At 58.8% G+C, this 10,598-nt stretch overlaps 1 protein-coding gene across 1 annotated transcript in view; it reads left to right on the top strand.

Annotated features, from left to right (window-relative positions):
• CIB1 (calcium and integrin binding 1) overlaps positions 1-5,458 on the top strand; it is an 8,036-nt gene extending 2,578 nt beyond the window's left edge. Inside the window, exons 2-8 of the mRNA XM_032794216.2 lie at positions 1-53; positions 187-221; positions 1,676-1,778; positions 2,228-2,381; positions 2,769-2,887; positions 2,987-3,075; positions 4,128-5,458. The exon at positions 1-53 is cut by the window's left edge and continues 86 nt beyond it. Of these exons, the coding sequence (XP_032650107.1) occupies positions 3-53; positions 187-221; positions 1,676-1,778; positions 2,228-2,381; positions 2,769-2,887; positions 2,987-3,075; positions 4,128-4,149 (573 nt within the window). The 5' untranslated portion in view covers positions 1-2 and the 3' untranslated portion in view covers positions 4,150-5,458. The remainder of the gene's footprint in view (positions 54-186; positions 222-1,675; positions 1,779-2,227; positions 2,382-2,768; positions 2,888-2,986; positions 3,076-4,127) is intronic.
• Positions 5,459-10,598: the final 5,140 nt, after the last annotated feature.

Here is a 10,598-nt window from a genome sequence, read left to right as displayed (position 1 = left end):
CCATGGGGGGTTCGGCCAGTCAGCTGCCGCGGGACCTGCTCGGCGAGTACCAGGTGCCGCCCCCCCCCCGCCTTGCTGCCGGGCTCGGCGGCGGGGGACCCCGTGGGCGGGCTGTGGGCGGTGCTGGTGCTGGGAGCCCCCCTCAGCCAAGCTGCAGGGGTAACTTTCCCCTTCTCTCTTTCGCAGGAGCTGACCTTCCTGAGCAAGCAGGAGATCTTGCTGTGAGCACCCCTCGGGCTGGCTGTCCTTCGGGGCCCCACACACCGCTATGGGGCCAGGCCTAGACATGAGGGGGCAGCTCAGCTGCTGGCCCTTGGGCTAGCAGCCACAGTCCCCATGGGCAGGGGAAGGGTAATTGCAGGCCGAAGGTGCCAGAGCTCCATGGGGAGGGGTCTCCGTGGACCTGGGTCCAGACCTGTCGTTGCTGCTCCTGGACCGGGAAGGGCAGCAGCAGAGGCCCCAGAGTGCAGCCAGACTCTAGGGCTGAGCACAAGCTAGATGGTCTCTGCTAGGTCACCTGTAGGGCCTGCCTGGTGGACGGTGAGACGGTTACACAAGATTCAAACAGTGCTGCCTTGCTGTCTCCCAGTGTGGGGGCTGCTGCCCCAGGGAAACCCAGCTGTAGTATGGCCTTAGCGTCAGAGTTGCCTTAACCTGCTTGTAGGCTGACCTGCATTCTCCTGCCCCGAGTGCCAGAGGCAGTGCCCAGGTACTTTGCTCCAAGTTGCTGGGGTGTTGACATCTGTTTCACTGCACCCTGCAGTGGGTGCAGCTGGCTAGGGGAGCATGGCCTGAGGGACGCAGGGGGGAGTGTGGTACAGCAGTGGGCAATGGCCAGGTAGCGCTTCCCTTGTGAACTGGAGCCTCTTCCTGCTCTTGCTCCCCATCTTGGTGTGTTCCCTGGCACAAGGGCACTTTGCACCTAGCCCTCTCTGCGCTGGACTTTGCTTCAGGGCGTGGTGGCTTCTTGGTGTTTCTAGCCTGCTGCTCTGTGTGGTGTCTCGTTTTACTGGCTGCATTAATGGGCTGCTTGAAGTGAAGAAGGAAAAATAAGATCTCCAGGCTGGGCTGGGCTGTGATGCTGTAGCTGCGAATGTCCATGGGCTCTGTGCGGGGCCTTGCCTAATGCTGCTTTGCTGCGTTTGAAGCTGTTGGGACAAACCCAGCCTAGCCTGGTTGCCAGCGGCACCCTGGCTGAATGCGAGTAACGCAATGTGTGCCTGGCACAGGCAGCTGGTTGTGAAGTGTCGTGCATGGGAGTCCTGTGTGGACATGTCACTGCTGCCACCTGCTGTGTCCCTTCCTGGCATCCACTCAGCCCTGTAACCTCTGCAGCCAGCGTGGCATAGGCTGGTGTCTGAGTGCCACCCTGTAACAGGACAGGTGTGGGGCAGAGGGATCACAGTGTGGTGTCTAGGAGCTGGCATAGGCGGCAGCTGTGGATGCTGAGGGCAGAGAAAAGGTCCGGGCTGCTGAGGACTGACCAGCTAACACAGTTCCTCCTTCCTCATCCCCTGTGTGCAGCATGGGGTGTGCGCTCAGGGCTGGAGAATAGTCACCTCTTCAGGCAGCTCTGGGGAAGAATTACCTCGGTGGGCCCCTAGCTGAGCTCAGCAGCCTCTGTCCCAGACTGTTAGCAGCTCTGCCAGGTTCTAACTGTTCTTGTCTCCCAAAGCGCCCACAAGAGATTCAGTGAGCTGCTGTCAAAGGAGGAGAGAGAGAGTATCCTGCAGAAAAGAGTCCCCAAGAGTCAGATCCTCACACTGCCTGAACTGCGGGTATGGTGCACCCCCCCCACCCTCCCTCCTGGCCCTAGGAGGAACCAGGTCAGTCCCACTGATCTCTTGGTCCTGGGCCAAGACTTGGATCCTGGCTGGTGGACAGCTGCCGTTCATTTGGGTGCGCTCTGCGATCGGGGAGGCGGTTGCAGTCATGGCGTGCTTGCTCCACTTCTCATTCCCTGCTGAGCTGCCAGGGCTGGGGAAGATGTGTCCATCAGCGTGGTGCCCAGCTTCCCAGGCCACGCAAGTGCTGCAGGCACGTGATGGCAGGGGGCTAACCAGCAGCAAATGGAATTGCACAGGAAGTTCTGAGGGTCTCCGAACAGTCAGGGATTTTAAGGCTGGAAGGGACCTTTGTGATCATCTGCCTGACCCCTCTGGAACCCCCGCTGCTGCTGGGAAGTCCTGGTGCCTCAGTCCGTTGTTGATTCTCCATGTGTTGACAGGCAAACCCGTTCCGGGACCGGATATGTCGAGTCTTCTCCACCTCAGAGGATGGGGATGGCAGCATGTCCTTCGAAGACTTCCTCGACATGCTGAGTGTCTTCAGTGACTCAGCCACTTCAGAGATCAAATCCCACTACGCCTTCCGCATCTTCGGTAGAGATCAGCCAGGCCCCGGGGTGAATGCTCTGCTTCGCCAGTCCCTCTGTGCAGAGTGGGACTTGAGTGGGGGTGGCTGCTGCTCCCCCCGGAGTTGCTCTCAGGGAGGGGGTCATGTCAGGAACCTGCTGTCCATGGGTGACTTTGCCCAGCTGCAATCTGAGGTTCTTGGAGCAGGTTGTGGTGGTAGCTAGCCCTACCCCAGCGAAGGGCTCCAAGGGGGAGGCTGCAAGGGCTCCAAGGGGGAGGCTGAGGCCCAGCCAAGAACTCCCTTTCTGGGAGCACTCCTGCTTGTAAATCTCCTGTGTAACTAGGCCATAGCCATGGAAACAGGGGCTCATGGGCAAGTGCCTCTGATGATAACCTGGACATTTCCCCCCAAAGATTTTGACGACGATGGGACCCTGGACAGGAAGGACCTGGAGAAGCTGGTGAACTGCCTGACAGGGGAAGGAGATGAGACTAGGCTGAGTGAGTCAGAGATGGACCAGCTCATCCAAAATGTGAGTGCCACACGCCCTGCATCTCTGGGGCTTGCTGGACCTGCTGTGTGGGGCTGCTCAAGCAGGCTTTGAGGGCTGGTGTTTCCCTTTCCCTGACAGATCCTGGAGGAGTCCGATATTGACAAGGATGGGACCATTAACCTCTCTGAGTTCCAGCATGTCATTTCTCGGTCACCAGACTTTGCCAGGTACCTCTGCCTCCACTGCTTGCTGCAGTGTCTGACTGGAGAAAATCCAGCGCTTGCTAGGCAGGGCAAGCTAGCCAGTGGGTGGAATGGGGGTTTGCTTAACTCTCTGTGCAGAGTGGGCACAGATCTCCCAGCTGGTAGCAGAGCTAAAAGCACAGACGTAGCGGGGAACTGGTCTAAATAGTCTCCTATAACAGTGAAGAACCTTTGCTCATCTCTAGCTCTGTCCACTGAGGCCTTGCAAAGCTTGGGAAACACTTCCTGAAGCACCTAAGTCTCAGTTCAATGGGGCTGTGGCTCCTGACCCCTTCCTAGCGAGCTGTATCGTGGCAGTGCTCAGATGCTCCACTCATTTGTTTGATCTCCAGCCAGGTGCTGTATGTAAGACAGAGCCAGTGCCTGCTCGAGGAGCTTGCAGACAAAACGCAGCTGGCGTAGGGGAAGGAAGGGCTGTTCTGTCCATGCTGCAGGCGGGGCAGGGAGCGACTCGCCGGAGTCACACACGAAGGCTGTAGTACAGCTAGGAGTAGAATCCATGGCTCTGAGGCCAGTCTTGTTACCACCGGCCCGTCCTTCCTGCTTCACAAACAGAACAAGCACTGCCTGGCTGCGGCAGGGCCTTCTCCTTTCATGGGGGACAGAGGCACAGGCTTTGCTTGGCTACAGTCACACCATGGCAGCAGGAGAATCCAGCTCTCCTGTCTTCTAGTCCTGAGCCTCACACACCAGACTGCCCTCCTGCCCCATTCCAGGGCTCACATGCCCCTTTCCCTGGCCACTCGACTCCTCTAGCTTGTTTCTTTGCTAGTTTAATGGGGGCTATCTGACATCCTCAGGATATCCAGGACCCACCCCCCTCGAGCCATTGGCAGATGTCTAGAATCATGTCTTTTGAACACCAGTTGCATTCTGCTTGGGTCTGCCATGTTCCCTCTGAGCTTCTTTCATGCCATGTTGCATACAGCCCTTCCCGTGCTCAGCACTAGAGACCCCAGCGAGTAGCTCCCCTGTGGCATAGCATGTGAGAATGTGCTGGTCACTGTCTCTTTCAGTTCCTTCAAGATTGTGCTGTGATGGCGCTACGTCCCTTCCAGCAGAGGCGTCCTGTGGCTGGCTGTGCCTATGACCTGTCCGTTCCTAGCCTGCTGTGCGGCTCTGCACCATCTCTGAGCAGTGTCTGGATCCTTCCCCTTCTGGCAAACCGATGCAATAATATTGGTGACTCCAGTATCGTGCTAGGAGGCCGGTGTCTTGGAGCACTCCTTCCATAGTGCCTTATGCAGGGCTCCACTGGGCAAGGGCTCTCCTGCCCAGTATGCTGTGCCTTCTGAACTCTTCTTGGCCTGCAGGGGTAGGGTCACAGGGTCCTTAATGCTGCTGCCTTGTGCTTCAAACAAACTCCTGGCCCTCGGAGACTACAAGTCCCAGCCTGTCAAGCCATACCTGGATCAAAGCAGAGGCTGCTGGGATCAGCGTGGCACAAAGCATGCTGGGATCTCTTGTCTCCAAGGACTTACTCCTATGCAAACCAGGTGCAGTCCTCTGGGCCTGCCCTGGAGATCCCGAGCAGGAGAGGGGAACTCCTGCTGGGGGCTGGTGATAATCTGGGGCTCACCCTCCTGAGCCTCTCTGTGTGCCTTCCATGAGCAAACAGGCAGCTAGGACTCTGGCAAGGAGCCCCTGAGGCTGCAGCGGGTCTGGCTGGCTCCCTGAGGGGGTCTGGCAAAGGGATGTAGCACAAAAGGCTTTTTAAACTATGCAATAATGTAACTGGCACCTTAAAATGCTGCCTCCCAGCATCTCTGTCCAGGGTGTTTCTGTAACTTCTCTATCCACTCCCCAACTCCCTCCCTTTGGAGCACGCACAGCTGTCTGCTCAGCCAGAGTTGAGGGCTCCTGGCAGGGGCCACAGCATTCACAGGGCTGGCAGCAGGCAGGGCCACAGCTGACAACTGACTTTTAAAGCTTCTGCCTGTGCCCCTCCCAGTCTGCCCTGCCCTGCCCTGCCCTGCCAGTCAGTGTGTCTGCTGGTGCTGTACCTCCCTTCCCGAAGCAGCAGCTGATTCCTGTTGTCAGGCAGCCTGGCCCCGAGTCAGCTGCTGCAGGCTAGAGGCAGGCATTGGCCATCAGGCTCCACTCTGCGGTCCCACTATGCTTGCTGCTGCCTGACACACTGCTAGTGCCTGTTAGGGGAGCAAAGACTCAGGGTGTTTTTCTTTCTTTCTACCCTTTCTTACATGTGGTAAAGCAGCTGGCTTCCCCATGCTGCTCTGCTAGGTGCCCCCCCGCCATGGGAGGGAGGGCCGGAGGACCTGCAGTACTCTGCACTGGATAGGGGGCTGCTCGGCCATGTATGGAAAATGAATAAAGAGCTGGAGTCTTACCCTGAGGCCTGTCCCTGGTGTGTGTGTGTGTGTGTGTGTGTGTGTAGCAAACTGATGTCTCTGCAGGGAGATGTGCGGGGTTGGTCTCCCCACCCCTGCAGGACAAGCACCCCCTGGGTCATGGCTCTGGCAGCCTTCAGCAAGCTTCCAACACCTGGAATACTGGAGGATGCAGTGCTGCCTCCTGGGCTGGCTGTGTCAGGCCAGATGGGGTAGAGGCTATAGTCTCTGCTGCCCCATTGTTAGGGGAGGGGGTTGGCTGCTGCCTGGGGTTACTGGGACCTGCATCCTCTTCCCTCCCTGTCCATTGACTGTTCCTATTACATCTCCCTCCCTCTCTAGTGAATTGGAGTGCAGCACAAGGCATAGCCTAGGGGCTGCAGGGCTCATCCAGTGATGAGACTGGGGGCCTGCCTATTCCTAGCAGAACGATGGACTCCTGCCCCCCAACACTCGGCAGTGCCAAAGGAGTTTGTTTCCAGTCTGAGTCCAGGGGCTGAGTTGCTTGGTGCAGGCAGAGCCTTGTGCCTGTCATGGGGTGGGAGGAATCTGCAGTGGACACCTACCTGTCAGTATTGCCAAACTCCAGGGGGGCATTGCCCAGGGCCAGCAGCCAGCCGCGCTCATGCTTGGGTCTGCAGAAGGCGAGTATTAGAGACACAGGCCTTTCTCAAGGGCCTGATGGCACCATGGTCTGCCTCACTAACCCCAGGGGCAAGGTACTGCACATGGCCTGGCCTGGCCTGGCCGCCTGCTAGACTTCTGCCCTGTGGAGACATGGCCCAGGGATGGGACACGACTAACAGACTGGGCCATTTAAACAGCAGGAAAGGAAAACAAAGTGCCCAGTACCACTGCAGTGAGAACTATGCTCTCCCAGGGCTGAGATGGGTGTGTATGACTTGGGACATGGGTTCTTAGAAGGGGCAATGACTCTGTGGTAGCACCTGGCAGTGGGTCTCACACCTGGCTTAGGCCACTAGATCCTACTGAACTGTAAGGGCACAACAAGAGGGAGCAAAGAAGGTGGAAACTCAAGTGTCTCTCTTCCCTCCTGAACGAAGATTTGCACAGGCTGAGTAGCTGCCTTTTAGCCCAGTTCAAAGCCCCCTGTCTGGGACATCTGGCTGAGTCTCCCATAGTGCAGCAGCCCACAGCATGGCTTCGCTGCTCAGCCCAGGGGTGGTTCTGTAGCATGCGTGAACCTGCCTCTGTTTGCAAAGGGACCAGGTGCTTGGTGAGGAGTGCACTGCTGGTTCTCATGTCTCTGCAGCTGCACAGAAACAAAGGGTGGGGTGGGGTGGACAAGGTGGGGTTTGTTTACGTTTGCCACTGTGGCAGATCCACAGGATCAGTGGTATAGCCGCAGCTTTGGCATGGGCTCTAGGAGGAATCCCTTCAGTAAGCCAGACCTCATGGTGTCGCCGCTTCTCCAGGGTCAGCCATGCAGCATCACCGCCTCCTCAGGCTGGACCTGTAGGCTTGCAGCCTCCCTGTGAGCTCTGTTCAGCGAGGTCCACTGGAGACTCAGCCACTCCACAGGGATTAATGCACCTCACTCAGCAGCTGCAGTGACGCTTCGCTGTGAAAACAGGTTTTCAGGATAATGCCACACAACAGCAAGGCTTTAGGGCAGTGATGGTTAAAGCAAAGACCTTTCTGGTCAGCCTGCGGTTCAAGCGCTGGTTGTCTCTCCGGCTGACCTGCTTGTGAGAGCTCTGACTCATCCAGCCGCCAGCACTCCCTCCCATCCTTTTTCTCCAGGAGAGCAATGTTGCTCAGCCTCCCTGCTGAGAAGTGAGGAAGTCCTCATCCCTCTGGGTTGTTGCTTGCTAGATGTCAGTGTCCTGGCAATTGGTTGCCACTGGCTTCTCAGATGCTTCACTGATAGGGGACTAATGCCCAGACAGCCGGGCAACACCCACGTCGCTCAGCCTGCCCTGAGAGCAAACAGTCCTTTCCCACCCATGGGGTAACTGTAGCATATGTGGGGAAACTGAAGCACACTCAAGCTTCATACAAATATTACGAAGTATTCCCACTTCAGCACGGCAGTTAAGCTGTCGGTTGGGCCCAAGCTGAGCAAAGGTCAGCCACGGTGTATACCCCAGAACAGCGTGAGCAGCCCCGTGAGCGGGCGGTACCACGAGGGGCCTGCCCATGCAATAGCCTTACCCATGACCCCTGGGGCAGGGCCGCAGGCGGCTCCCTGCACAGAGTGCTGTGAACTCTGGTGACATGGGGCTGCCACAGCAGCTCTCTGAGCACGCCCCAGTGCAGTCTGATGCTGCCACAGGCCCTGACATTACAGCGAGGCACAGCCTGGCCAGCTGGCTGCAGGGCAGACCGTGGTGCCAAGTCACACTCACCTTCCTCAGCCACACACGGCTGTGAGGAAATGACAGTCAGTAAAACAGGTGCTCAGCAGCGCAGGGAAGCCACAAGGCCTGGCACTGAAGCAGCTGGGCCCTACATAGGGTTGCCAACTGTCTGGTTTTTGGCATCCAGTTGGCACTGCCGACCAGGCTGTTAAAAGTCCAGTTGGCAGCACAGCAAGGACCTAGGACTAAGGCAGGCTCCCATGTGGCTCCAGGAAGCGACCACCAGGTCCCTGCAGCCCAGAAGCACATGAGCAGCCAGGAAGGCTCTGCCCGCTGCCCCTGCCTTGAGTGTCGACTCCGCAGCTCCCATTGGCCAGGAACTGGGACCAATGGGAGCTGCGAGGGCAGCACTCCGTGCTTCCCTGGCTGAACATGGGCCATGGGGCTGCAGGGACCTGGTGGCTGCTTCCTGGGACCTGCACCCTAGTCCAGAACCCCCTCCTGCACTCCAAACCCCTCATCCCCCCCCGAGCCTGCACCGCCAGTCGGAGCTGCCTCCCACACCCTGAACCCCTCATTTCTGGCTCCACCCAGAGCCCATACTCACCCGCACTCCAACCCCCTGCCCAAGTGAGGGTGGGGGCAAGCCAGTGAAGGAAGCGGGGAGGCTCAGGGCAGGGGTGTTCGAAAGTTAGCAATCCCAACCCTATGTATGGCAGGCAGGAGCCATACTGGCTGACAAAGCAGAAGAGCCACACGTGCAGCAGCAGCACCTCCCCTGCCCCACCAGTGCTGCCATTGTACCAGTACCTGCCCCATGCACTGGCTGCAGCAGAGAACGAGCATCAGGAAATGAGCCCTGCATGTGGGCTGGCCAGAGGGTTACTCAGGGGCTGGGGTGGGCAGGAAGCTGCCTGTTGCCTCCCAGGAGAGGAGCATGTGGGTTAGAGATAAAATGGGCACAGAACATTGGGGGGGAGGGGGATAACACCAAGCCTCCCCCACTGGTGTACACCCACCTAATACCTCAGTCTGCTCAGCATCCCCAGGGCCCTGTACTCCCAGTACAGGCTCCTCTTCCCTCCAGCCAGCAGTACCTGGGCACAGCTCCATCAACCTGGGGTGGAAGCCAGCCAGTCCCCCTCCCCCTATTCAGCACCAACATTTCCCAGGAGCCTCAGCACTGGGGGAGTGGCAGGGCCACCCCCCCCATGGTAGGCAGCTGGAGGAGCTGGCCCCCCAGCGGGGCTCCAGCCAGCTTTGCCCTGCTGATCCTTCGCGCTGGTGGTGGCAGGAGCCCACTGACAGCTTGGTGACTCCCCCCACCAGCTGGGGGCCTTTTCAATGTAGCAAAGGGATTGGGGGGCTCTTCCCCATCCCGTGTGGTGCACAAGGCCCTGGGGCTCCAGCTTGGGCTGGCTACAGGGCTCTGGCGAAGAACAGTGCAGCGGTCCAGCCTGTGGTGTGATTCTGCAGTGCCTCACGATCCCCTCTCGCTCCCTGACCGAGACGTCCCTGAGCTAACAGCACCGCCATGCACCTACGGCCTATGGTGCCCCGCGGCCAGCCAACCCGCAGGATCTGTGAGCAGCGCACCCAGGGGGAGCTGGACAGCTGTCAAAGCGCCAAATGCTGCTACCCCCCAGAGAAATGCGCCCTGCCACGGAGCTGCAGCTCTGGGGCCTGGCATTAGGGGCAGTGCCCAGCTCAGCGGCCAGGCCCAGGCAAACCAAATGGGGGCGTTTGGCTGAAAGGTGGTTTAAAACTGAACGTACAGCCTTTCGTTACCACAGCGTCACTACACACAGCCTGATAGGTCAGCCGAGGCTGGCCAGCCCCCCAGGGCTAGGGGCTCTCAGCAGCAGCCCGTACGTGACCCCTAACGTTTCACGAGAGCTCATTTAAAATCAGCTTCTGGGAGCAGCTCTTGGCCCGCTCACCGAAGGCTGCAGGCCCTGGGCACAGCCTCTCACACTCTGGTTTGTCACCGGACACTTGCAGCTTGGGAGGAGCAGGTTCTCAGCTCCCTGGAGAACACCCTGGAAGGTCGGCGGTTCTCTCAGCCGCTGGGGAGAAGAGACCACATCTGCCAGTGTGTTTCCCAGCTGGTTGCTGAGAGCCGAGCACTGGGGAGACTGAGGAACGCCGCGTTCAGTTCCAGGTTCAGGGCAGGAGCATGGTCGAGTGATGACACACCCTTCTGCCCCATCGCCCTCCACACTCTGATGGCTCCCGTCGCTCCCAGCTGCCTCAGGCCTCTCCAGCACCACTCTCCCCGCCGCCGTGGGTCAAGCCCCTTCATCCTCCCGCTCACTGCCAGGAGCACAGCAGAGTCTGTCTACCTGCTCTCTGCTCTGAAGGGCAGCACCCAGGAGGAGCAACTGCAGAGAAAGTCCCTCTGCCCTGGGCTGGGGCCTGCTCCGGGGTTCTGCGGAGATGGCCTGCAGCAGGAGCTTGGGGGGCTGGAGCATGCTCCCTGCACACCAATCTTCAGAGAATGGAGCTGCCAAGCTCTCAGCAGGCTACTGCGCACGGCCCCGCTGGGAATGTTCCAGCCTTACCTCCTGGCCAAGTTTTCATGGGAAAGTAAAAGGCAGCAGGGGGACCTCCTGCCCCAATTTCACCTCCTGCTCCAAAATCTGCAAGCTCCAGTGCTGTGCAATCAAGTGGTTACAAGAAATGTTACAATGGATTGTCCCTGGTCTCGAACGGCTAAAACTTCCCAAAAGCCTTCAGGCCGAGGTAGCCCCAGCATGGAGAATTTCAATCTGTGCGGTTACAATTCCCTGAGCAGGGGCTTCTGCTCACAGCCCTATCA

This window comes from Chelonoidis abingdonii, chromosome 9, assembly GCF_003597395.2.
Source record: "Chelonoidis abingdonii isolate Lonesome George chromosome 9, CheloAbing_2.0, whole genome shotgun sequence".
NCBI classification, from domain to species: domain Eukaryota; kingdom Metazoa; phylum Chordata; order Testudines; family Testudinidae; genus Chelonoidis; species Chelonoidis abingdonii.
The sequence above is the reverse complement of the archived record's forward strand: the minus strand, read 5'-3'. Positions and strand labels throughout refer to the sequence as shown.